The sequence below is a fragment of the Cetorhinus maximus genome, chromosome 26 (genome assembly GCF_964194155.1).
Source record: "Cetorhinus maximus chromosome 26, sCetMax3.hap1.1, whole genome shotgun sequence".
NCBI lineage: Eukaryota > Metazoa > Chordata > Chondrichthyes > Lamniformes > Cetorhinidae > Cetorhinus > Cetorhinus maximus.
In genome coordinates this window covers 7,248,278-7,276,142 of record NC_135904.1, presented here as the reverse complement: position 1 = coordinate 7,276,142, position 27,865 = coordinate 7,248,278, and the positions used below count along the sequence as shown (strand labels likewise).

The following is a 27,865-nucleotide window of genomic DNA, read 5'->3' as shown; positions in this document are numbered from 1 at the left end:
ACCATAATGCCCTGTGTTCAGTTCCTGATAGAAGCCAGGTTAGACATTGGGTGGCTTTCTTTCATTGACCCCCGAACTTCTGGGAATAACCAACCAACGCTCTTTCTCCAGACCAGTACCTTGTGGTCCCCATTGGAAAGTGCGGGAGAGGGGAATTCAGAGGACAAAAAGATAAGGCTTTGGCACCAAGGCCAAGGCAGCTGAAGCCACAGCCGCCAATGGTGGGCTGATGAAAATTGGGAATGTTCAAGGGGCCAGCATTGGTGTAGATCTTGGAGGGTTGTAGAGCTGGGGGAGATTACAAAGACAGAGAACGGTGAAGCCACGGAGGGATTTGATCACCAAGATGAGAATTTTAAATCTGAGGTATTGCCAGATCAGGAGCCAATGCCAATCAGCAAGTACAGGACTCCATCCCTTCATTCATATAGAACCTTGATGAGACCACGATGCATAGTTCTGGTCTCCATATTTTCATAAAGATATAGAAATTTTGGTAGTCTTGTGGTGCAGTGGGTGGCGCCCCTGCCTCTGAGCCAGCATATCCGGGTTCAAGGTCTATCCCAGGGCTTGATGGCCAAGGAAGGTGTGTTCATAACTTGGCCAAACAGGTTGAGTATTAACTTGTAAATCCTTCCATCTCATGCCAATGGTGGGCGGTAAGAGTGAGAGAGATTCATGGTCAGCCATGTGATGGAAAAATATTGCAGCCTCTACCAAAACTCCAAGCTACAACATGTATGTAAAAGTGCATGTTGCCCCAGCAACTCGGACTCCTTGGAGCCCCAGTTAGCTGGACAGCCAATCTAGGTCAGATTGATGCCAACAGAATGGGATTTGATCCCTGTTCCGGCAGCGGTAGATTTGGGACTTGCCTCCCTGCCCTACCCATGGTGGTGGGCACGGTGCTGTGGCCAGACTTGCCTTTGGGCAGAGGAGTGAAGAAGATAGAAACATTGAAGGAGGTGCAAAAAATATTTTTAAAAGGATGATATCAGATCTGTGAGGAAAGTCTGAACAGACTGAGATTCTTTTTCTGCAAAGGAGTACGTTGAGAGGTGACTTGATGGAGGCCTTAGAACCATGAAAGGGTTTGATAGGATAGATATAAAAAAAGATGCTTCCATTTCTGGGAGATTTAAAAACTAGGGGCCATAAATGTAAGATATTCACTAATAATTCCAAAAGGGAATTCAGGAGAAACTTCCTTACCCAGCGAGTGGTGAGAATGTGGAATTCATTATCCCACGGAGTAATCGAGGTGAATTGTATGGATGTATTTAAGGGGAAGCTATGTAAACACATGGAGGGGGAGAAGGAAGAGAAGAATATGTTGATGGGTTAGATGAAGAGGGTTGGGATGAGGTTTGTGTCACGCATAAACACCGGCGTGAACCATTTGGGTCAAATGGCCTGTTTCTGTGCTGTAAACTTGATGTAATACGATGTAGACACTCACCTTCAAGCTGGGCTGTTTGCTGCCCATTTGAACTCGTTGCAGCTTTATTTTAAGTCCCTCTCTCACTTGCTGCTTGCTGAAACACCAGGCTGACTGTCTCCCTAGGAGGTGGACAACAGTGGCTTCAACCACTTTGACATTGCTGCAATATAAAGGGGGCAAGGAGTTTACTGCTCAGATACCCCTCTACCCCTCCCCGCCACCCCTCCCCAGCCACCTTCTCCACCTCACACCCAATAACCCCCTGCACATACAAACTCTTTTCTCTTTTACCCTGCTCAGGAATTAATAATCAGTGTCATTGGGATTGCGGTGCTGGTTTACCTTTCACCTTCTGCCAAATCCAGGCCTGGATAAGGAGCAAGCTCTGAGCAGAGCTGCTGGTTTGATCATAGCCTGCGTTCTGAGCCTTTCCCTATTGTTTTTAAAACAGTCCATTAAAAACCTCACATGATTAACAACTCAATTTCACAAGATGTAAGAGTGATTAGACAAACGGAACTGGGATGTGCTGTAAAATTCCCTTGTCCTTAGTTTAATGGAAATGTTAAGCCGTTTAAAAAAAGTTGCAATGATAATATAGGTTGAAAGGAACAGTTGGACGGGCAGCGAAAAATTTGAATCAATGACTTTATTAAGGGCCTTAATAGGCGGCTTAATTGTCGGCGGGTGCGCAGCTGACTCCGGCCCACACCTGCCGACCGAAATATCATGCGAGTCCGCAATGACATTGGGACGCTCGCTCAACATCATCACACGTCATTTCTCTCTGAAAATTGAAGTATAGAATTTTATGACAATGCTCAGTTTCATTGCTTTACATCTGTTTGTAAATGTACAGCTTTGAACAAAATTCCATCATTGTGACCAATCACAGTTGAATACTGGCTGAGGGTGGGATTGTGGATTGCAGTGGTTCAAGGAGGCAGCTCACCACCATCTTCTCCAGGGTAATTAGGGATGGGCAATAAATGCTGGCCGAGCCAGCGAAGCCCACATCCTATGAAAGAATAAAGAAAAATTAGCCTGCGCTGTGATGGACAATCTCCTGGTCCACCCTCTCACATGAAGAACAGTTATTTATAGTGAGATAACCAATGACAACTGCCCTCTGTTAAACTCGCCACCTCACAGCATTGTGGGAGCACCTTCACCACACCGACTGCAGTGGGTCAAGAAAATGGTTCACCACCACTTTACCAAGGGCAGCTAGGGGTGGCCAATAAATATCAGCCTTGCCAGTGATGCCCATTATTCTGAGGTTGAATTAAAAATATACCAAAACAAGCGTCCTATAGAATTTCTCCCTTTTAATTAGAATCACAAATACATGGAGGCTTTTTTTTCCCACTTTTTCTAACTGCTGATTTGCTCCTCTCCCCTCTCTCCTTCCCTGACTGCTGTCCACCTTTCTCCCCTCTTCACTTTCCTCATCTCCTTCCTTGAAAATGTTGACCTTTTTAGTTGGATACAGTTGTACGGGCACTTTGCATCCTTCAGTTCAATGGCCAGGGGTCATTCTTCTGGACAGTGAGCGTTGGTACCATATTCAATACTGTACACCATCACAGCTGAAATGAAATGTGTTCTCCAGAGTTTTGAAAAATGAGAGGTGATCTCATTGAAGCCTACAAAATACTTAAAGGAATGGACAGGGTAGATGCAGGTAAGATATTTCCCCTGGTTGGGGAGTCTAAAACCAAGGGGCACAATTTCAAAATAAGGGGGAACCACTTAGGACCAAGATGAGGAGAATTTTTTTTTTACCCAAAGGGTTGTGAATCTTTAGAGGGCCATAGACGCTCAGTCATTGAGTATGTTTAAAGCAGAGATTGAACGACTTCTAAATACCAATAAAGGGATATGGGGATAGTGTGGGGAAAAGGCATTGAATTGGGTGATCAGCCATGATCGTATTGAGTGGAGCAGGTTTGATGAGCTGAATGGCCTCCTGCTCCTATGTTCCTAAAAACAGAAAGTGCTGGAAAAACTCATAAGGTCTGGCAGCATCTGTGGAGAGAGAAACAGAGTTAACGCTTCAAGTCCAATATGATTCTTCTTTGTAACTCCGTGTTCTGAAGAAGAGTCATATTGGACTCCAAACACTGCGATTACTTGTCCTACAACAATGACTGCAGGACATGTTTCTCTCTCCACAGATGCTGCCAGACCTGCTGAGCTTTTCCAGCATTTTCTGTTTTTATTTCAGATCTCCAATATCTGCAATGTTTTGTTTTTATTATGCCATCACAGCTGAGCCCATCTGGTGTACGTATATAGTCAGTCAAACAAGCCCCTAGAACTTTACCCTACTGCCATTCTTCAAGCTTGAGCCTTAATAGTGATTGCCAATGATTCTCCATTGTAAGATCTCAAACAACTTCCACAGATGTGCTGGGAATAGTGAGCAGGAAACCAAACTAACTTTCTCACACCTATATCAAGATCTGAGGCCAATTGTATTATCTCAATTGCTACCCCTGGCATGTTTGGAGTTGGGCACTGACCAAGGAACAAAAACTGGGACCTTCCCAATCTGAATGGCTCAGTTACACACTGCCTGAATCAGTTAGGCCACAGGGAGGTTTTCCTTTGATATCTGCCTTTGCTTCTCCTCATTCAAGGTTACTGCTTCCAGCCCCCTATGAAGAAACCAGGGTTTAACTCCTCAATGGGCTTCCAGTGGCTCTGCTACTCATAGATATTCAGCGCTCAGTACACAACAAATCTGATCGGGGAGAGGTGTGGGGAATTTTTTATGCAGAGAGTCCCATACCCACAGCTACCTCCTCAGCCTCACCATCTTTTATCTCTATCCACAAGATGTTGACCCTCCACAAGGTGATTGTAGGTCCCTTCCTGATTCACCATACCACCCAAATCACCTTATCCCTTCTGCCTGTGTCATGACAGGAAAGTGTGACTGAGTGAGATCTACCTTTAATTTCACCAGCTAGCCAAAAACATATTGGATTGTTTAAAGAGGACGTGTCTTTTGAAAAAATACAAGAAACAGCACCAGCCAAGGATGGCTACCACCAGTCACCTGATGTATGGTATTGTAAGTTGACCACTTTTCTGAAAAGTTCCTATGTAGAACTGTCCTGACATGTTCATGGAATTTCACATCTGGGGGTTGTCGAGGTCCACTTCAAAAAAGGGACTCTTGAAAGGAAGGCATTAAAAATGCAAAGTGCTGGACTGAAGCCAACTGTAATTCTGTCAATACAATGGGTAACTTAACTAGCCAGGATACACCCAACAGAGACGTAACCATCCACCACCCCCACCCCCATGGAGGATGAAATAACCCCATCTCCTGTTCATTTCTACTATCCTGAAATGTGTCAAAAGTTTCTGAGATGAAAGATCAGTATGCGATTACTTGTCCTACAACAATGACTGCAAGACATGTTAATCAAATTCCTTTCTTGGAATATACAGACAGGAGGTGTTTAAGAATTGGTTTTGCCAAGCCAAAAATAGAAAGAAGTCATCTGGAAAAAACTGCTGAAGGAAGCAGTAAGGAATTTCTCTCTCTCTCTGAAGCTAAGAAAATCTCTAACGAGAAAAGTCTGAAACTCAATAACAGAGATAACATATTTCCATCAGAAAGAACATTGGGAGGCACGTCGATTTCTAAAAGACAGATCACTGAATTAAAAGGAAGGAAATTGTCTCCAGCAGAGTGCAGTTACGTGGACTTCAATTCAACTCCAGGATTTTAAAGGAAACCAGCTAACTTCAAATGGCTGTAACGCTGTGTAACACCTCAAACAAAGGACTTAATCATATATTCTTTTAACTTTTATTTGGATTCTAACTTTTCCTACTTTTGATAACTGTGTGTAAGTGTCATCGTGCCTGTTGTTATTTTTTCTTGTGTTTAGTATCTAATAAACTTGCCCTTTCTTTGACTCAAGAAAACTTTGTTTGGTTGGTTCCTTATTAAAAAGTAAATATATTTGGATCTGAAAAGGCATCTATGGGGAAAATAAATGTTTTAAATCGCTTGTTGCGACAAACTGGGAAGGCTGAATAAAGGGGAGGCAGTTCTCACACCTGTGAGAAAACTTTCCCCAGATGTCTCACTAATTCAATTTCAAATCTCCAAATTTCCCCTTCTGACCTTCAACCCTACTCTGAAATCTCTGCTATTGTATTCGCCTTTGGCACTTGTTTAACTCCAAATTACACTCTCTCCCACAAGATCTCATTCTCACTACCTCAAATCAAGGAGCATTAAACTGAAGCACACAGTGCATATCTGGCCTGGTAATCCATTGTCTGAACTGGCTGAGCCACATACCACCTTACACACCCTTATCTTCAATGCTAAGTGGGAAGAGCTCATGTATTCCTCTCTGAGGTCAACACTAGACCATGCAGCTGCCTCTGCTACTTACATTCCCTTCCTCTCCCCTGCACCCCCACCGCCATGCTACCCTTCTCCAGAGTCCCTGGCCATTCTAGACCTGATCGTTTATCACTTTGCAGTTTCTTTCTCGAGCATTCCTCTTGCTCACCCCCTTCATAACACTGGATTTCTGTCACCTTAAACATCTTCCCATCCCACCTCTGGCCACTCAACTTCTCCTGGTTTTTCCAATGGAGAGAGTGTGTCTGCAATTTTCCAATACATGCCAAATGTGTCAATCTAATTAACGGTCTAAAAAACGTGGGTTATACACAAACGTTTGCTACGCGATGCCAAAGTGAGATTCCACGCCAAGAATGTGCAAGCGGAAAATTTACACTGAGAGTTGAAGTCTGAACATTTGGATGTGTGAAGAATCCAAAATTGCTTTGGAATGGGGTTTGAATTCCCTTGAGTATAGAAGATTGAAGAGTGACCTAATTGCAGTATTCAAAATGACAGAATTTGATAGGTTAAATGAAGCGAAATTATTTCCTATGGGAGGGGGAATCTAGAACAATGAGGCACAATCTTAAAATTAATGAGTGGTTATATCAGGGGGCATCTCTTACCACAAAGGGTTGTAGAAATCTAAACTTTCTCTTTCAGTTGGCTGAGGTTTTCAACACTGAGGTTGATAAAATTTTTCTTGAGACACTGAGTAAAAGCAGGTAAAGATTGAGATACAAATCAGTCAGAACAGGTTCATGGGAGAATGGCCTAGCCCTGTTCCTTATGTAGTTACACAGGATTTACAGCACAGAAACAGGCCATTCAGCCCAACTGGTCGTTGCCAGTATTTATGCTCCACACAAGCCTCCTCCCTCCCTACTTCATCTAACCTTAAAAGCATAACCTTCAATCCCTTTCTCTATCAAAAGCTTATCAAGCTTTAATTACATCTACGCTGTTTATCTCAACTGCTCCCTGTGGTAGCGAGTCCACATTCTCTAGGTTGAGAAGTTTCTTCTGAACTCCCTCTTTGATTTTTATGTATTTATGATTAAGTATCATCCTTGTAAGTCCTTTTTGCACCTGCTCCAGTGCCCCTAATACAACAAAAACAGGAAATTCTGGAAAAACTCAGCAGGTCTAGCAGCATCTGTGAAGGGGGAAACAGGGTTAACGTTTCGAGTCCATATGACCTCTTCAGAGTAGTGCCTCTATTTGCTTTTTGTTCCTATGTTTTATAGATATAGATAGGTGGACTCGTGGCTTGATCCATATTTTAACGTGTTATCTTGAACATATGCTGGGCCTAGTTTTAGTCAACAAGAGACAAGCGAAACATTCAAGTTTTGGAGGTGGGACAGAGAGGAACCACAAAGTCAGTGCTTAACATGCAAACTATGTGGATAGACTAGAGAAACTTGGCTTTGGGTGACTAAAACAAGGTGTGCGAAACATGTACAAGATATTAAAGACAATGCCAGAGGATTACATTAAGGTAAATCTGGACAGCAGTGCAAAAGATTTGCAGGTCCCAACTGGAGAAAAGTGAGTTTAGCATTGAATTCTTCAATGTGTGGTTAACACTGGAGCCAGTAAATTACTGTTTGTGACAGAAGCTGCGGAATGTTTAACATGCTTGAAATAGATTGCAGCTGAGGTAATGGATGGAAAAATCAAATGTGCAGCTATTCTAGAGGGGAACCAGTACTGTGAGGAGATAACATAGCAGCAGGAGTTGGCCATTTGATCCATGGAGTCTGTTCCCTCATTCAATGAGATCACATTCAAATCTGTGATCTAAATTCACATACCTGCCTTTGCTCCATATCCATTAAGACCTGTAGTTATCAAAAATCTGTTGATCGCAGATTTAAAATTAATTCTGGGTGCCACACTAGAGGGACGATGTGAACGGATTGGAGAGAGGGCAGTAGAGGTTTACAAGAATGGTTCCAGGGATGAGAACCTTCAGTTATGAGGATAGATTGGAGAGGTTGGGACTGTTCTCCATGGAGAGGAGAAGGCTAAGAGGAGATTTGATAGAGGTGTTCCAAATCATTGGGGGCTAGTTAGAGTAGATAGGGAGAAACTGTTCCCACTCGTAAAAGGATTGCGAATGAGAGGGCACAGATTTAAAGTGATTTGCAAAAGAAGCAAATGTGATGTGAGTAAAAACTTATTCACACAGCGAGTGGTTTGAGTATGTCTGGAAGTGTGGTGGAGGCAGGTTCAATTGAAGCATTCAAGAGCACATTGGATGATTATTTGAATAGAAACAATGTGCGAGGGTACAGGAAGAAGGCAGGAGAATGGCACTAAGTCATAACGCTCATTTGGAGAACTGGGTGCAGACATAATGGGCAGAATGGCCTCCTCCTGCACTGTAACAATTCTGTGAACAATTGACCAAGTATCAACTGCCATTCATGGAAGAGAGTTCCAACCTTCTCCTACTCTTTGTGTAGGAGTTCTTGAAAAGTCTGACTTTAATTTTGAGACTCTGCCCCTTAGGCCTAGGCTCCTCGACCAGCAGAAGCTGCTTCTCTTTACCTACCCTATCTGATTTTTCTTCCTGGCCACTTTAACCATCCTGGGCTGTATGTATTCCAACTGTACCAACAAGAAGCAGCATCCTGAGGGGAGGATGAGAGAAAACTGGCAACAAAAGCAAAGGAATTTTAATTAAATCACCGCCACCCCCTCACCAGCCCCCAGACTCACTCCACCCCTCCATCTGTGTGATGCTAAGCTCACATGTTGAACAGCCGTTCAGAATTTCTGGCCAGGTATTCCACTGAACTGTCGCCCCTTGTGGTTTTACAGGCTCATTAAAGCTAATTAAATTCACTTCAAACAGAAACTCTTGCAAGTCCAGGGGGCGTACAGAACAGAATAATTAGGCAAGAGGAAAAGAAATTGTGGCTGCGAAAGAATCAATGGTCCCTTCTCAAAAAAAAATCTTAAAAGGTTCACGAGACTCTTCTAAGGGATGAGGAACTTCAGTTATGAAGACAGATTGGAGAAGTCGGGACTGTTTTCCTTAGAGATAAGATTTGACAGGGGTATTAAAAGTCATGAGGGGCCCTGGGCAGAGTAGATAGGGAGAAACTGGTCCCACTTGGGATCGAAAACGAGAGGGTACAGATTTAAAGTGATTAGTAAAAGAAGCAAAAGTGATATGAGGAGAAAGTTTTTCACACAGTGAATGGTTAAGGTCTGCAACGCACTGCCTGAGGGTGGAATTGTCCGGTCCCACTGGCGGTGGGCGTGACGGCAGGCGGGGGGGATGGGGGGAGGAAACAATTCAGCATGAGGGGCAGAAATCAGTTTCACGATGGCATGAAAGCGCAGCGGGGATCATCCAATGGTGTCCGTCATGGCGGAACACGAATCACGCTGGAGGCCGGCGTGAACCCGATTTGTATCCCAGTAATGGATGCAACATAAGGCCCGACTGGAATCATCCCCCAACGCCCGGTTTACTGTTATGGTCGGTGGGAAAACACATCAGCCCAGGACACGTCTGTTCAAGTGTGACGTGTAGAAGTCAGGGTTTACTGTCACGGTCTTGCTCAGGTCGCAGACATCCGAGGATCAGAAGATGCTGGACCCTGGAGGAACACGTGCATCGCATGCTGGGTGGATTCTCATGGGCGTTGCTTCACCGCAAAGCAGCTCCCGGGAGGTGAGAGGTCTCTGTTGATGCTCCGGGTCTGCTTCAGACCGTCAGGGTCTTGGCCGTGGGCTGCTACAGATGATCAGCGATGCGGGGGGAGAGGAAGGTCCAGCTGTGAGTGGGAGGGCATGGTGTACCGGGTGGGGGGGTGGTGGTGGGGGTGGTGGGTGAAGTCGGCAGGTGGAGGAACCGAAGGTGTTGGGAGCGGTGAGGTTGGGCGAGGGCCAAGGTGTTGGGGTAAGTTTGGCGGAGTGGCAAAGATGTTGGGGCAGTGACTGTAGGAGGGGAGTAATGAAGGTGTCGGGAGGGGTGAGATTGGGAGGTGGGGACGAAGCTTTTGGGAGGATGAGGTTGGGAGGTGGGAGGAGGGAGTTCGGGGGAGGAGGGTGTAATGGCAAGGATGCAGCAAGTGGGGAGGTAGGTGTAAGGGGGAGGGAAGGTGTAAGGGAAGGAGTTCAGAGGGGGGATGTTGTCCTGGGGGGGGCAGGAACATATCAGGGGGTAGGAGGGAGTTCGGAGGGGGGAAGGTGTCTGGGAGGGGGAAGGACTAAGGGTGGACGAGGGAGTAAGGGTGGAGGAGGGAGTAAGGGGGGTGATGTCCAGGTGAATGTGCACGGGAAGGATCTGTGGAGTTAATGACTGCCTCCTGGAAAGCAAACTGAGGATGGGTGTAGCAGGAGGGAATGGTGAGTGAGAGGGGGGCAGAGGAAGCCAGTAGGGTGGGAGGGTGAGGGTGCGTCGGCAGCAGTGGAAGGGATGGTGAGGGTAGTAGGTGGGAACTCGGAGGTAGACACAGGCCCAGGGAGTGGGAAGGAGGAGGTCAGGGAGATCAATGTGGGTGGGGGTGGGATTCTCAGGAAGGTAGGAACGTTCACCTGGACATCCTGGAATGACAAGGGTTCGGGTTAGTAGGTGATGGTGGGGAGGTGATGGTGGGGAGGTGATGGTGGGGAGGTGATGGTGGGGAGGTGATGGTGGGGAGGTGGAAGGTGATGCCAGGAGGGTCGACAGTGTTGGGGGAAAGGGCATTGGAGATGGGGAGGGAAAAGGATGGAGGAACTGACAAGATACTTGGCCACGACCATGGTTTTCAAAATGGAAAGTCAGTGGAGCCTCGTGTTGGACGGGAACAGGCGCTGCATGGGAGTGTGTTCAGTGGGTGGGTAGAGATGCAGTTCAGCTCAGATGGACACCTGAAAGTGAACTCCAGCAGGCAGCACTGAAAATGCTCGGGACATTGAGATGAGTGTGATGGATGAAGGATCCGTGTGCGTGGGAGAGAGCTTGCAGGAGGCTCCGAAAGTCCCTGCCCCACACACACACACACACACACACACACACACACACACACTGCTCCCTCCAGAATCATTCATGGTCCAGCTGTGTGCAGCTGAACTGCGAGTGCTGGGGGGGCAGAGGGAGGACTCGGGAAGCCTGTCAATGAAGCTGAAAGACGTTACACATTATTGAGTGAAAGTGAATATATTTTCAGATTATAAAGTGACAAAATGTGTTCCCCTGTGCAACCACTTGTGATCAGAATTTCTTAACTTTTCTGGGTCTACCACTTCGTCTACATGCTGCCCTGACATCCGCAACAGGGGTGGAGACAGCCTGTGCAATTGTCGGCCCTGTTGCCTCTGATGACCTTGGCGTGCGTCCTCTGGAGAGCCGAGGCCTTGAGGGTCCCATCTTGCTCTGGCTGTCCTCCTGTGGGCCAGTTGTTCCCTCTGCAGTGACAGAGGACGAGGGGGTCACAGGCAAAAGGGGCTCGGAGAGAGCCGACAGTTCAGGGATTCCTGAGTGGATGATCCAGGGGTGTCCAGCTGCTGCTTCTCCTCCTTTTGGGTGTCCGAGCGCCCTGGCCTGACTCCTTGAGGGGAAGAGCACCTGGAGAGAGAGAGAGATGATTAGTGCATGGCAGCAGAGTAAAAAGCAGGAGAGATAGCAGTCACAGTTGCGTTGAGAGAGGGATAATGTGGTGCAGGATCCTCATGTGGGTGTTCACTGCCAACCTCATTGTTGCTGCAGGCACGGTCCACGTCCTCACCCAGTCAGCACGATGGCACACTCCTCAAAGTGAATGAGGGGCCTATTGTGGGCCACTCCATCCCCCGGTCTGGGATCTCTCCCTGCTGCTGTGAGCCAGATTCTCCTGCATGAAGACAGATGGAGAGAGTGTGAGCAGGACACATGGCACTGGGTGGAATGTTTGTGTGGTGAGCGGAGCCATGGACGGGATGAGGACTCGAGCTCCAGGGGATATGAGCCTGATGGAGATGTGAGGGTGTGTGTGAGAGTTAGTGGTGTTGTCCCCTGAGGTGTGAGATCCCTGTGGATGTGTGATGGGTTTGAGAGTGTGAGAGTTGAGAGTGATGAGGTGGCTGACTTACCCTGGCGGAACGGATGAGAGTATTCACCCTCTTCCTGCACTGGATGGCTGACCTCCTCTGTGCTCCGGTGGTGCTGACCGCTGCTGCCACTGCCTCCCAGACCGAATTGGTGCCTGTGGTGGAGCTCCTGCGGCCAGAGCGGGGGTAGAGGGCATCGTGGCAGGCTCCCACTGTGTCCAGCAGGTGCTCCAGAGAGGCCTCACTAAATGTGGGGGCTGCCGTCTTCTTTGTTTTTGGGGCCATCTGTCTCCTGGAGCGGTCCTGGTCCTGTAGACACGACGTCAGCTGTGCTCTGGTCGCTTTAAATATGACGCCCGGAGTGAGGAAGCGCTGAGCTGATGGTGTGGCCGGCAAATCCGAGCCTGCCCTCTGGCGATCTGGAGTGTTTCCCGTGAATGCATTACTGATGAGGTGGGATGCGCCGAGAAGGGGGTGATACGGGTGTGAATACCCACCATTCCAGGCCACAGGTAAAACGTCTTTTTCACACCCGCTACTGCACTTAGTGCAAATCTGGGACATCTGCAAATCTGAGAGGCAGGTTCAATTGAAGCATTCAAAAAGGAATTAGGCTGCTATCTGAAAAGGCAAAATGTGCTGGGTTACAGGGAGAAGGCAGGGGAATGGCCCTGGGTGAGTTGCTCATATGCAGAGCTGGTACAGACACGATGGGCCGAATGGCCTCCTCCTGCGCTGTAACAATTCTCTGATTCTGTGATACTCAGCTCTCAATTCCACACATTGCCCTGGCTTGAATGAACGTAACATACTTGAAGCTAACTTTATCACCACAAAACTTTGCTGAATGCCTCAAACCATCAACTACTCTCTGAAACTCAGCAACTGTTGTTATGTAAGAAAAAAAAAACCTTTCATTATACACAGCGCCTTAACACATCCCTAGGATAAATGAATTACTTTCAAAGTGTGGGTGGAAATAACAGAATAAAGGGGATGGGGGGGAGGGAGGTAGTGAGGGGGCTTCACATATGAAATATAAATAAATCCATCAATTCTCTTCATGGTTGAATAGCCAAATAAAGCTTTCCCAGGGAACCGATAGGGGACGTTAATAAAAAAGAGGTGCTGACAGGTCACAGACCTGAAACGTTAAGTCTGGTTTTCTGTCCACAGATGCTGCCTGACCAGCTGAGTATTTCCAGTATTTTTATTTTATCTGTTGTAATATGCCTTTAAGGGATAGCAGTGCACCACTGTAGTGTAAGGGTGTTAGGCAGAGCATGGGTTAATATGGGACTAGCGAACAGTACGGGCCCACGGTATAATATAGAGAGCCACATGATAGTAGACAGTGGTAGAGTCTGGAAAGAGGTGGCACCCATGCATGGCAATACCTTGGAGATGTGCACAGTTATGGGTTACCAATAAATGGTTCATGTTTAACCATATAAGTCTCCAGACCTCTCCATGAAACCCCAAACAACAGAAACACTTCTGGTTTTCATTAGCAGAATGTGTAGAAAGGGAAACGGGTAAATATTTAAGAAACAAATTGACAGAGAGGGATGAGAATGGGGTGAAGGGCATTACCCCATTATTAATAAGCTAGCACAGGTCCTGTGGGCCGAATGACCAAGACTTTAATATGTTTTCCTGTGATGGTGTAGGCAGGGACAGAGGGAGTGTGTCCTGGGGGTGGGGTGGGGCAGAAGAGACTCATTTAACCCAATGTTTAATCAGTTCTGTAGAAATCCTGAGAAGTCCGTCTTAAAATCTCCTTAATTCCCTCCCTTTCACACATGTCCCGGAAGGATCGATCCTCGCTGCCACGTCAGGTTTAGACTGACCCCCCCAACAACATCGCCTCTGGCCGGTGGGAGGCGGAGCTGGGACGGACATGTGAATGTGTCCGGGGTCTGTTCACTAAACAAGAAGCCGAGTCCCAGAAGCAGCCGGGCAAGACAGACCGCGTAGCCGGCTCCTGGTGCCAAGCCTGCTCTCCTCCTCCTCTCCTCCTCCTCCTCTCCTGCCTCTTCCCTGGGTCTTCACGCTTCCCTCCAGCCATCATGTTCCTCCCTTTCCTGATGCTGCTCCCCTCGGTGTTCGCCAATACCACTGACCTAACGTTTGAACTGCCGGACAAAGAGATTCAGTGTTTCTACGAAGAGGTGCAAAAGGATGTCAAGTACACTTTGGTTTTCCAGGTAAGGTGCAAAACGAGAGCTTTCTTAAATGTCTAGACTGGCTGATTTGCGCAGCCCATATGTTATCAACTCCAATGGGCAGGTACAGGCTGCAATTGGCAGCAAGTTGTTCTTTCGTCACCTACTTCTACTGTGTACGAGGTGTCAGCTGTGGCTCAGTTCATAGCACCCTCGCCTTTGAATCAGAGGGTTGTGGGTTCATGTCCCACTCCCGAAAACCAAGAATTGTGAATGTACTCGAAAGAGTTACTTCTGTGTAGCCATTTGGGAGTTTATTTTGAACCAAGGTGGACGGTATAACTGCGGTTGAACTGGGCTTAGCGCTGTCACCTGTGAGATGAAAGGTTCAAACAGTGCTCCAGGATAATCTGTTATCAGTTAGTGTCCTTTGGATGACCTGTTTTTAAGAAGAAAGACTTGCATTTATATAGCGCTTTTCATGACCACCAGATGTCTCAAAGTGCTTTACAGCCAATTATGTACTTATGTACCAATTATGTACTTTTGAAGTGTATAGTCACTGTTGCAATATCGGAAACGCGCCAGCCAATTGGCGCACAGCAAGCTCCCACAAACAGCGATGTAATGACCAGGTAATCTGATTTTTTTTTACATTGATTGAGGGATAAATATTGCCCAGGACACGAGGGAGAACTCCCCAGCTCTACTTCCAAATAGTGTCATGGGACCTTTTAGATCTAGAGGGCACACAGGGCCTCAGTTTAACATCCCATCAAGCGACAGCACACCTTCCTTATTGCACTGGAGTGTCAACCTTGTTTTTTGTGGTCAAGTCCTGGAGTGGGACCTGAATTCACGACCTTCTGATTCAGAGGCGAATGCTACTGAGCCACAGCTGGCACATGAGATGCCCTACCATCTACTGGTGTAGCTGCATGTTAGCAATTGTGATCGACTGTTTAAAGCGAAAGGTTCTCCTGGTGCACTAGCCAATCATCAGTAAGTGATCGTGTATCTCACGTTTATTTGCGTGATGTTGCTCTGTGAAGAAGGCTGCCATGTTTACCCACGTAACAACAGTCAACGCATTTCATCATAATTTATTGTATGTCAAGAATTTTGAGTGAATACAAGCTTTTTAGTCACACAGTCAATTTTTCTCAATTCTGCATCTCTTCCTAGAGCTCTGAGCCCACTGGGGCTGTTTGGTGGGGGGGGCGTTAGCTGGTGGTGCTGGGAGTGATGCTATCACCCCACTTTCACCTTGCGCACCCATCACTCCTCAGCTTACTGACCTGCATTGGCTTTTGGTTAGGCAACACCTTGACTTTAAAATTCTCATCCTTGTTTTCAGATCTTGCCAGGGCTTCTCCTCTGCCTATCTCTGTAATCTCCTCCAAGATCTCTGTGCTCCTCCAATTCTGGCCTCTTGGGAATCCCTGATCATAATCACACCATCATTGGCAGCTGTGCTTTCAGCTATAAAGACCCTAAGCTCTGGAATTCCCTTCCTAAACTTACTGCCTCGCTAACTTGCCTTCCCCCTTTAAGACACTCCTTAAAATCTGCCTCTTTGACCAAGCTTTTGGTCATCTGCCCTGCTATCTCCTTATGTGGCTCAGTGTCAAATTTTGTTTGATGATAATCCTGGGAAGTGCCTTGAGATATTTTTATTCTGTTAAAGTTGCCACATAAATACAAGTTGTTGTCGTCCATTTGCAGAACAACATTTTTTTAAACACTTCTCTCATTCTGTTGAAGTACCAGAGAGTGCCTGGTTTCAATTAGCATGCTGCTCCACAGATGAATCACCTTTAACAGAAGCAAAGAGGACAGGAAGACTAGGGGATGCTGTATGACACTGGAAAAGAACTGATTGGATAGTGAACTTTGAACCTGACTGCCTAATGTCAGAATGGGGAGCCCCAGCATGTGTTTAAGTATTCCCAGTTGCAGAGCTTTGAGTTGTCTATGGAAAGGATGGTCCAAGTGATCAGTTGTCCCTGGGCCAATACACTATAGGATGGTTCACATTCAGTTAATATTTTCCGATGCTGTGAGATGTACTTCCTGTGCGATGCTCTTGATTCACCCCCTCAAATTTGCCCGGTTGTTCCCAGCGATAGACCTGCCAGCCACCATTCAGCCTCTGCTCAAGATATACATGGGGTGCACACACATTTAAAGATCGAAAAGACAATATCTCGACTTGTGCTTTTCACTGCTCAAGGTCGCACAGTGTGCACATTTCACACACAACATCACACTTTACTGAAATCCTAGTTTCGACACTGAGTCAGTGTATTATCAGTTCCAGACAATGGTTTTGGCATTATACCAGCAGTGCAGCCATGATTGCAGGCGCCAGTCAGTACTTACTCCTTGGAAATTCTACCCAATGGAGTGAAACGTGTCAAGGATTCATTCCTTAGCCTCTGCTGAGAAAGGGAAGAACTGATTTTTAGGATGTGTAATGTTACAAAACGCTCACAGTACCTTCTGAGTTGGGCAGTTGCCTGTTCCCTTGCCCGGCTAGATTATAGGGTCTGTTCCTAAACTAGAGTCATTCCAATTTCACAAATTGGTCCTTACTTTAATTTTCTGTGAAAAAGGGACCCCCCCCCCCCTCCACAACAACTTTCTCCTGAAGGTACCTACTCATATCGGGGTTCACTTCCACTGGTGCTGACTACCCTTCAATAACTCGTCAAATGGCCAACCTTCATTTAGGCTATTCCCTTAAGGGGGCATCACAGAAAACCATAACTCTGTATTCTGCTGCTGTCCACACAAGTGTGCTTTCCAGACAGTGATCAGAAGCTGATTTGATCCTCTCCCTAGCATAGATGGGCTGGTGCTGATTATAGTGTCTCAGTACCCACTATGGAAGTGACGAACAGAAACAGATCTGGAGGCCTCAGTGGTACAACCTCTGCTCTGTATTGAGTTGCAGATGGGGCAACAAATGGGATTTCACATAGGGCCCAAAGCTATTGGGCTAAGGTGAGAAGCAAATCAGCCAAGATAACGTCAGTGGTAGGGAAACTTCTAGAGACTCAAAACCATAACAAAATTAATTGTCACATGATTGACCATGGGTTAATAAATAACGGCCAACATGGATTTGTTAAAAGGCAAATCATGTCTGACAAACTTACTTGAATTCTTCAGTCAAGTATTGGAGAGGCTTGGAGAAAGTAATTCCATTGATGTTGTGTGCATGGACTTGCAGGACAAGTGCAATATAATAAACTTGTTAGCAAAACTGAAGGTCATGGGATTGAAAGGGCAGTCGAGGTGTGCATACGAAATAGGCTGAGTGATAGAAAGCTCAGAGTAGTGGCTGTTACAACCAGTCACCAGGTGAGGTTCCCCCAATTTGTTATGATCCTGGATGAGGTACCCCAAATTGTGATGCTCCTGGGTGAAGAGGGATGAACTGGCTCCCCTTCTTTATTCAACTCCGCTTGGTTGGTCCAACAAGGTTAATTTAAAAAGGATCTGTTCCCTCGCGGGTACTTTTTTCCAGTCCAAATGTATTTATGTTTTAAAAGGAGCCAATTTAACCAGGCTGCTTTGAGTCAAAGGAGTGAGTTTATTAGTTACTAAACGCGAGGAAAAATAAGAAAAAAACACAACACACATACACACAGATTAGAAATGAGAAATTGAGTCCAAAAATAGAAGCTAAACAAAAAATACGAATCAGTCCTTTGTCTTGTCCCTGAGGAGTGGATGGCGAAACTTTGCTGCCGTTTAGTTGGGATGATTCCGGTAGCACTGACTTTGGCAGTTGAGCAGTTGGGTCAGAGAGTCTTGGTTTGCAGGTTAGCTGAAAGGAGTTGTCCTGTTTCCTTTTCGACTGTGGCTTTGCTGATTTGTGACTTGGTTCCAGCAATCGGAGAGAAAGATATTATTTTACCTGCCAGCGCAGGTTGGTGTTCTTCAGCTGTGACCTTCACAGTACATACCCACCAGAGCAGAACGCCAGACTAGCACACAGAACTATGGTTGCAGTTGGCTTTTTAAAACCCCTTTCCTTGTGTATTCCTAGAAGGGAAAAACAAACATGTCTTTTGCCCAGATCTGTTTTCTTTTCAACTCAGTTCATGTTCACAGTCTAGGATATAACTCACCAAGAGGTGGTTTCAGCTGAGATGGTAATCATTTTCCATTATCACTGCAACCACAGGAGATTACAGTTCAGTTTGCATTGTATCTTTTCCTTAGAAGTGCCTCTGCCTGAAGTAGACCGTGTCACACCTTTTAGGTGCGACATTCCGTTCTCTCTGAACTAGTTGGTAACGTAATCCACATAAGAATTTTTCAGCAAGTAATTACCTTACAGTCTCAGCCAGCTTTTGCTTGTATGTCCTATTTAAAGAAAACACACATCTTACTTAAAAGTTCAATTTGTCCATAAGTAATTCTGGGATTGGATCTGTGGTCATGACATGGAGGGAAGTATGCACTTTAAAAAAAAATCATTTATGGGATTTGAGCCTTACTGGCAAGCCAGCATTTATTGCCCATCTCTAATTACCCCTAACCGAGTGGCTTGCTGCACCTGTTCAGTGGGCGCTTAAGAGTCAACATTGCTGTGGGTCTGGAGTCACATATAGACCTAATGAGTTAAGGACAGCAGATTTCCTTCCCTAGAACATGAGTGAACCGGATGGGTTTTAACCATAATCCTGTAGTTACATGGTCACCATTACTGAGACTAGCTTTTTAATTCCAGATTTATTAACATAATTCGAATTTCCCAGTTGCTGAGATGGGATTTGAACTCAGAGTCGGTGGACCATTAGTCCCGGCCTCTGGATTACTGGTCCAGTAACATAACCACGATACCACCGTTCCCAATGCAGGTGTTCTCCAGGGGTTGGTATTAGGTTCACTGATATTTATTAATGACCTAGAATTTGGCATAATTTGAAAGTTTGCAGATGACACCAAACATTGAAATGTGTACAAGAGGAGCAGACTTCAGGAGGACATAAACCAATTGATGAGGTGGCAGGCTCGGGGCACGTGAAATTTAACATCGAGAGGTGTAAAGTGATACATTTTGGAATGAAGACTGAAGAAAGTACAATTTTAAAGTGGAAGCGTAAATAGAGGGACCTGGGGGTGTATGTACACACATCTTTGAAGGTGGCAGGACAAGTTTGTAAGACTGTTAGGAAAGCAAATGGGATCCAGGGCTTTATAAAGAGAGGGTAACAGTACAAAAGCAAATAAATTATGCTAAACTTTTATAAAACACTAGTTAGCCTCATCTGGGGTATTCTGTTCAATTTTGGGCATCACATTTAGGGAGAATGTCTTGGAGAGTGTGCAGAGATTGAATGGTACCAGGCTGAGAAGCTTCAGATATTTGGATAGACTGGAGAAGTCAGGGAAGAGAAGGTTAAGGGGAGATTTAATTGATTCAGTTTCTTAATGAACCTCTAAATTCTTGCTGGAATCTTTTTGCCTCCAAATTGCATCTGTTAGGTGTGTGCTGTTGTGGGCAGAATCTTATTTAGACCATTAGTCTGGTTTACCATTCCATAAACTTAAATAATTAATAAATAGGTCTTAATGCTGAAAAGTTTCAAAGTTCCAAAATTTCTTCTGCCTTAAATAAAAACAGAAAATGCTGGTAAAACTCAGCAGGTCTGGCAGCATCTGTGGAGAGAGAAGCAGAGTTCACGTTTCGAGTCCATATGACTAAGCATCTGCAGTATTTTGCTTTTATTCTTCTGTCTTAAGTTCCTTTCATGATTAACTGAAAAACATTTTGGAGAAGGATCACCATCAAGCATCAGAGCCAGCAAGATATACAGGATAATGCTCTCTCTACACCGCCCCATCAAGCACCACCCCACCCCACCACACTCCACCCTGCTACATCCCACCCTGCCTCAGGCCAGATACAGCCCTGTTAGAACTCTGTCTATTTTAGTCCAACAATGTGCCTCAACCACATCCTCAAAGCAGACCTTGCCAAAGTTGAAAAGAGTAGTAAAGAAGAGATGTGGTCAAGGTTGGTAACACAATGCATATGTGAAGAACAACCAGTGTCTCTTGTACCCGATTCCAAGATGAGCCTCTAGTTTTAGAAAAGAAGTGAAAAGGATTGGTGTGGGATGTCATAAATCCATGCCCTAAACTCCACATCTTAACCTGTAGGAGCAAAGGAACAGGAACCTTTCCCGCCATTTAATTAGGTTGTGGAAAACATGCATCTTAAATCCATTTACCCACCTTGGATTAATACCGTTATCTAATAAAAATCTATTAACCCTCCATTTGACATTTTCAATTGATCCCCAGTCTCAACAGCTTTTTGGGGGAAGAGAATTCCAGATTTCCGCCACCCAGCATGTGAAGAGGTTGTTGCTGACATCACCCCTAAACGGCCTGGCTCTGATTTGAAGATTGTGGGTCCTTCTTCCGAACTCTCCCCACCAGAGAAAATAGTTTCTCTCGACCCTTTCAAATCCTACTCATCATCTGAAAATGGCTTAATTAGCAGAATGGGGTGATCCACATGTCACACCCATGTAAAAGGTGTTTCCTTAAAGTGGTCAATGAGCTAAGAATTTGTGTGTTAATGCAGCCCCTCTTGAGTGGTTCAATTTAAAAATAACCCATAAGAACATAAGAAATAGGAGCAGGAGTAGACCATTCGGCCCCTCGAGCCTGCTCCGCCATTCAATAAGATCATGGCCGATCTTCCTGAGTTTCGATTTGCACATTCCCATCTAACCCCGATAACCTTTGATTCCCTTGCCTAACAAGAATCCATCTACCTCTGCCTTAAACATATTCAATGACCCCGCCTCCACCGCCTTCTGAGGCAGAGAGTTCCAAAGTCGCACAACCCTCAGAGAGAAAAAAATTTCTCCTCATCTCTGTCCTGAAAGGGCGACCCCTAATTTTAAACAATGCCCCCTAGTTCTGGACTCACCCACAAGAGGAAACATCCTTTCCACGTCCACCTTGTCAAGACCGTTCAGGATCTTATACACTTCAATCAATTTTCAACCCCTTCGCTTCAGAAAGAACAGGCCCACAACGATATCTCACAGAGACTGATTTGAAATCTCATCTTTAAGTATCTTTCTGTCTTTATCTGCTTTTAATCTTTGTATCTGTATTTTAGTTATTACCTTTATCACCTTTACCTAAATAACTTGCAGCAGTCATTTTGTAATAAACTAACCTTTATCTTGTTTAAGTCTAGGGGCAGGATTTTCTAGCCCCCGCCCATGGAGGGATGCACCATGGGGGATGTGGCAGGCAGAGCTGGAAAATCGTCTGTTGGGTACACAAACCAAAGGTTATCGGGGGTAGATGAGAATGTGGAATTCAAAACACAAATAGATCAGCCACGATCTTATTGAATGACGGAGCAAGCTCAAGGGGCCGAATGGCCAACTTCTGCTCCTATTTCGTATGTCCACATGTTTGTATAAACTTGTGATTCGGTTTAGCAGCCGCAGTGGCTTCGGTAGTTGGATAGTTGGAGTTTGCCTTTGCAGGTGGACTCAACAGGTAGAACAGGTCCTGTGAGTGATGGCTCCTGTTTTCACTTTGACAGTACTCAGGCGGGGGCTGTTGGTAGGCCCGATTTAGTACAGCAGTCCGATAACTGTTTCTAGAAACCTTACTTGGTCTCTCCCTGTTTAGAAGCAATTTCTGTTTCAAGGTGTCCCTGTCATGATCTTCAAGATGGTTCTGCACACAAAATGGCTGTTTGCAGCCAGGGTTTATACAGTTGCAAAACTTAAATGGCTTCTATCCCAAACTGTTGAATCATGCTCCAATATCAAGTATTGAGTGTTGGATTAGTCCAGGGGCATAGTCCCAACCATTGTCTTTTTAGCTGAGATAATTAGCTTTTTTAAGGTCTCGCCATTAACTTCAATTCTCATTCTCCCAGTTTTGAGAGCTATTCACATCTCCAGGGAAGCCACAATGAGTTTCTGTTTATCCTGGTGGAAATGTGAATTGAATTTCAAATGTCTTCACATGTCCGGATATGTCCACCTGCGACAAAATCAGAAAGTGCTGGAAAAACTCAGCAGGTCTAACAGCACCTGTGGAGAGAGAAAGACAGATTGAGTTAACGTTTCAAGTCCCTATGACTCTTCCTTTGCTCTGAAGAAGAATCATACGGACTGGAAAGGTTAACTCACTCTGTCTCTCTCTCTCCACAGAGGCTGTTAAGACCTGCTGAGTTTTTCCATCATTTTCTGATTTTTGTTTCAGATTTCCAGCATCCGCGGTATTTTGCTTTTATCTTAATGTCGACCTGCAATCCACCTGGAGCTTTCTGGAAGCTTGACTCCATTGTAGGAGAAAAGGTCAGGTGACTTTTGGCAGCCATCTTTGAGGCTTCTTGTGTCCATTTAAAATGGAAGATTAGATTTTTGTAAAAGTTATAATATCGTGACACAGTTGGGCAGAAGTTGCAATTCGGGAGTATGCTACCCATCCTTTGGGAGTGTTGGGCTAATAAAATAGTTTGCAATTTTTTCTTTTTTCTTTTCATTTTATTGCACTTTTCTTGACCACCTGGCGTCCCAAAGCTCTTTGCATCCAAGGAAATGCTTCTTGAAGTGTAGTCACTGTTATAATGTAGGAAATGCAGCAAGCTCCCACAAACAGCAATATGATAATGACTAGATAATGTTTTTTAATGACGTTGATTGAGGGATAAACATCAGCCAAGATACGAGGGAAAACTCCCTGCTCATCTTCAAAATAGCGCCATGGGATCCTTTAAATCTGCCTGAGCAGGCAGTCTAACATAGACAGTTTAACATCTCATCTGAAAGATGGCACCTCCAACAGCACAGCTCAGTCCTGCACTTCAGTGCTCAAGCCCTGAAATGGGTCTTGAACCTGGTACCTTGTACCTCAGAGGCAAGAAAGCTACTAGTACAGTTTATGCTGCCTTTTGTTCTGAGCTCCCTTATGACATGACTTGTTGCCAGATCATCTTCTCAAGGGCAACTAGGGATGGGCAACAAATGCTGGCCCAGCCAGCGAAGCCCATGTTCCCCTGAATGAATGAATAAAAAAAAAAGTTGATGAAATTTGAACGTTCTTGCTCTCGACAGGTGGTTGCAGGTGGTCACTACGATGTGGATTGTTTCATCGAGGATCCCTTAAGGCGAATGATCTACAGAAAGCACAAGATCCGGCACGACACCTTTGGCGCGACGGCGGAGATCCCCGGGGTCTACAGATTCTGCTTCGGCAACCAGTTCTCCACCTTCACTCACAAGAAGATTTACTTCCACCTTGAGGTGGGTGAGGCGCCTCCAGCCCTCCCCAGTGTCGAGGACAAGGATTCTGCTCTCACGCAGGTTAGTTGATCCTGTGGAAATCTGGCTTCTCAGCCTAGGGCCTACAGAAGTGAGTGGCTTTGACGCATATTTCTTTTGATGGTGAACCCTAGCTGACAGCTCGAGGCTGCAGTGCACTGAGATTGAAAAAAAAGCAGAGGGCTGGTTGGGCAATGGCAGGCTCAGGTTGTATGTCCTGCAGCGTGTAGGAGAGTAGTGTGTGTATGGCTGAGCAATGGAACATCCTCGCATTAGCCGGAGGAATTTTACAGCACAGCACAGCACAGGAGGAGGCCATTTGGCCCATCACGTCTGTGCCGGCCCTTTGAAAGGACTCTCCAATTAGTGCCACTCCTCCTTCGTTTTAGACTGGCAAAACTGTCTCTGTTCAAATATTCATCCCATTCCCCTTTTGAAGCTGCTCCCACTGCCCTTTCAGCAGCCCATTCCCTCCATTAACAACTCACTGCATTGGAAAGCAAATTCTCCTCATCTCCCAAAGCTCCCTTTGCGGATAAATCACATGGGGCAGTTTGACTGCCCGCCTGTTTGGCTGGTTTCTGCGGGTCTCTGTGGAGAGATTAAATTCCACCAGGTACTGGACGTGAGGGTAACGATGACAGAAACCACCCCGAGTCCTACAAAGGCTATCCTGGAGAGTAAGTGTACGGATGTTTGGAAGATTCATCAATATTATTTGTGTAATTGTAGAAGCCTTTTCCATTTTGCAGTCCCCGATGGTTAGGCCGTTGGACTGCATTGTGATCCTTTTCACTTCCTTCTTCAGCTGGAGTCCTCCTGCACTACCATCCATTATGCGCTGAGGAGTGTGGTCAGGCTGCAGGCACAGCAACGTGTACAGGCGTCGATCGATCGCATACACGCAGAAGACATCAGCACCCACATCATCTACTGGGCATCAAGCGAGACCATCATCCTTTTTCTGGTTACTGTGGGCCAGGTGATCATCCTGAAGAGATTCTTCACTGAGAAAAGGGCCCAGGCGAGTGTGGCCACCACCTAACGTCTGACATCTGTTGGCCGCTGTAACCGAGCCGCTCGAAAGCACTGGTGTGTGCGGCGTTACTGTGTGGTTATTAAGTGATAATCAAGCTGCAGTGGTCAAAGAGGAGATAATAGTCAGTGAAGCTAGACCCCGGTTAACTAAAAGTTGCAAAGAGAGGGATGCCTGGACCTGTGTCTCGCAGTCAGCACTTCTTACCATGCATTAAAACCTCTCACATCCTCAGGCCAACCTCACAACCAATAAGAGAATGTAAGAGCTTGCATTTATATAGCACCTTTCGTGAACGCAGGATGTCCCCAATAAATTAATTTTTTGAAGTGCTATCAATGTTGTTGGTGACCGTATTGTGCACAGCAAACTTCCCACAAAATGACAAATGAAGTGTCTGACCAGATAATCGGTGTTTGTGGTGTTGGTTAAGGGGGGAATCATGGTTCATCCAGGATGAACCTTGCCCATGGAACTGCAGACTAAATCAGCGACATTAGAAGTCCAGGACACACAATACTTTGTAGCAAGCAATTGGACAGCTCCAGTGGTGCCACACTTTAGCCAATTTTCACAAAGTGAGACTCTTGGCGTCAGTATCAGTGGAGCTTCTCCATCTCCTCAATCACCAAACCTTCCTCCACAATTTGACCGCTTATTCCCTGAACAGTTCTAGGCTGCTTATTATTCCCAAGAACATGTGAATGGTACTTTCACACGTGGCACCTCTCACCCTCCTGGATAGGAAACAAGGAAGAGCTTATGCTCTGATAGGTAATTCCAACCTTTAGATTCTACCACCCTCTACCCCTGCACTGCACGCAGCATCGCCATTTGTCTCTTTCAATGTATTAAAAATAATTAGCAGTAGGTTTCCCCTGCAAACTCCTTTTCTGCTCCTTCAAAACTTCGAATGCACTGTACTTCCTTACGTTGCCCTCACCATGTTGAAATCCAGACTCCTTACATCTCTACACCTCTTACTTCTAAGCATCTCAGAATTGTCATAGTTCCAGCCTCATTGAGAGTACCCTTCTTCCCCCTCCAATCAACAAACCCTTAGCGTGCCATCAGTGAATCCTTCTTTCCTGTTTTACCTTATCTCCTGACCTAGTTCTTTCCAGGTCAGAATTGGTCTGCACTTTGGGCCTCAGCCCTTCATGTGGGTTAGGAACATATGAACAAGAGTAGGCCATTCAGCCTTCAAGCCTGTTCTGCCATTCAGTTAGGTCATGCCTGATCCTTGTTGTTAAAAAATACTTAAGAAAGGGTGCCATTTGGCACAGGGAATTCGTGCCCACCACAGGGGCTCATGCCCATCCATTCATTCACCAAAGGCCCAGTGCGGCGTCAAAAAGTATCACGATAGTGACATCACCTTTTACATCACAAAGGGATTGGAAATGGCGAATCAGCCAACACGCCTCCAATTTGTCAACTACTAATGCAAAAGCGAAACACTGCAGATGCTGGAAATCTGACATAAGAACTGAAAATGCTGGAAATACTCAGCATGTCAGGCAACTATCTGTGGAGAGAGAAACAGAGTCAACGTTTCAGGTCAAGGTGACCTTTATCATTCTGCTAGGTCATGTCAACCTGAAACATTAACTCTCTATCTCTCTCCACAGATGCACCTGACCTGCTGAGTATTTCCAGCATTTCTTGTTTTTGTGACCTCCATTTTGTGATATTACATTGCGGGGGAGGGGAGGGGGTGGGGAGTGGCAAGTTCAACGCAAAATATTCTACTTCCCAGCATTAACTTTATGAATTTAATTAAGTGGGTGACCAGTGCAGATGGACATGAGTACAGGTATCTCCCTCAGTTGCAGTTAGGCCTCCGTACTTCCCCTTTCAAAGAATATTGTTGAATGGAGACTCAGGTTCCACTGAAGGGGATCTGCTGATGATATAACAAGTTTACTGTGCCCCCCCCAATGGGTTCATCTTCCTCTTTGCTATTAAAAAATTAATTTTTCTTGGTACTCCAGTTGTACGGCTGTTAAGCTTCACCCATGGAAGATAAAACTTGCATTTTTATAGCATCTTTCACAACCTCAGGACATCTCAAAGTGCCTCACAATGGATGAAGTACTTTTGAAGTATTGTCACTGTTGTAATGTGGGAAACACAGCTGCCAATTTGCATACAGCAAGCTCCCACAAACAGCATTGTGATAATGACCAGATAATCTGTTTAGTAAGTATTGGTTGAGGAATAAATATTGGCCAGGGCACCAGAAAGAAACCCTCGCTTTTCTTTGAATGATATCATAGGATCATTTACATCCATCTATGAGAGCAGACTGGACCCTCGGTTGAACATCCCACTCAAAAGAGGGCACCCCCCACCAGTGCTGCACTCCCTCCGTAATAGATCTCTGGAAAGATAGCGGTCAATTTGCATTGGATGAAGAAAGATGTGGAATTATGCCACAGCATGAGTCAGTACCTTATGAAAAATATTAGCTAGCACCTTCTGGAGAGGGAGGCAGTTGGAGGGAGATGGCCACGAAGAGTCAGTGATCACACTACAAGCCAGTAGTAGTTGATGTGGTTGTAACCTAGTAATGGCTTCACCCCTTCCAAGCTCAGCTCAGACTACTCCAAGAGCCGGGGCTAAGCAATCACAAGCCACTGACTAACAATGCTTTTGCCCAGTGATTTAGCTGCAATCGCCTCATTAGAGCTACAGTGCAGAAATCAAACCTCTTCCATTAATGTTTACATTTTTAATTTAATTCAGGCTGACATGTCATTTTGGGTTAACGTACTTGACAGGGCACATGGACTTTGCAGATGCACAACAGCAAGGATGTTCTGCACATTCTGTTCCAGTGCTGTGTATTAAACAAGATTGGGTTCAGGCCAGTGAGGCAAAGATGGCTATGGAGTGAGTGGTTGGTCTCATGAAGCATTGATCCAAGATGGTGGAATCTTTCCTATAAATGGGACCCCATGAATCTCCATCTGAGCCACTCTCCCAGTGAGTTCTGTTTAGTTGAGTGTCTCCAGTCAGCAGTCTTTATACTGTATGTGTATAAATACAATATGTGGTGTGATGCTTACAGATAGAGCTAACTCTCCCAGTACTCTTATGTTGAGGTAGGAGGTGGCTGAGAATCAGGAACCAGCCAACTGGCTACTTAAAGTTGCAGCAAAGCAGCCCGAGTTAGTTTGCCCACCGACTTTTCTTTGTTCACAACCTCCTGCAGTATGGTTGAGGGCCCTCTGCCCAAACCCACAAGTTGGTATAGCTCCAGGTTTGCCACGGTGAGGCACTACTTTGCAATAAGAATCGATCAATGGTGAAGGCTTTTTTCAATACATCGGTTGTAGAGAGCTGACAGCAGCTATAGCACCATGAACACTGCAGAACCCCTAGCCTTAAGCATCAATGCTCCTGTGAAACAAAAGCTAATCCAGCACCCCACCCACCACCCCCACCCCCTCCCAAACCAACATTAATGACTTAGAGGGT

At 45.6% G+C, this 27,865-nt stretch overlaps 1 protein-coding gene across 1 annotated transcript; it reads left to right on the top strand.

The window, feature by feature from the left end:
- The first annotated feature begins 13,732 nt into the window (after positions 1-13,732).
- LOC144668250 (transmembrane emp24 domain-containing protein 3-like) lies at positions 13,733-26,775 on the top strand. The gene is made up of 3 exons (XM_078530042.1): positions 13,733-14,062; positions 23,140-23,388; positions 24,155-26,775. Exons 1-3 carry the CDS (start codon positions 13,925-13,927, stop codon positions 24,389-24,391), a joined length of 624 nt encoding a protein of 207 aa, XP_078386168.1. The 5' UTR covers positions 13,733-13,924; the 3' UTR covers positions 24,392-26,775.
- The last annotated feature ends 1,090 nt before the right edge of the window (positions 26,776-27,865 follow it).

Bases quoted from the DNA above. Each gene is read 5' to 3' on its own strand.
- LOC144668250 (XM_078530042.1), top strand. From the start codon at position 13,925: ATGTTCCTCCCTTTCCTGATGCTGCTCCCCTCGGTGTTCGCCAATACC. The intron at 14,063-23,139 runs GTAAGGTGCAAA...TGCTCTCGACAG, and splicing joins AGTACACTTTGGTTTTCCAG to GTGGTTGCAGGTGGTCACTA. The intron at 23,389-24,154 runs GTTAGTTGATCC...TTCCTTCTTCAG, and splicing joins AGGATTCTGCTCTCACGCAG to CTGGAGTCCTCCTGCACTAC.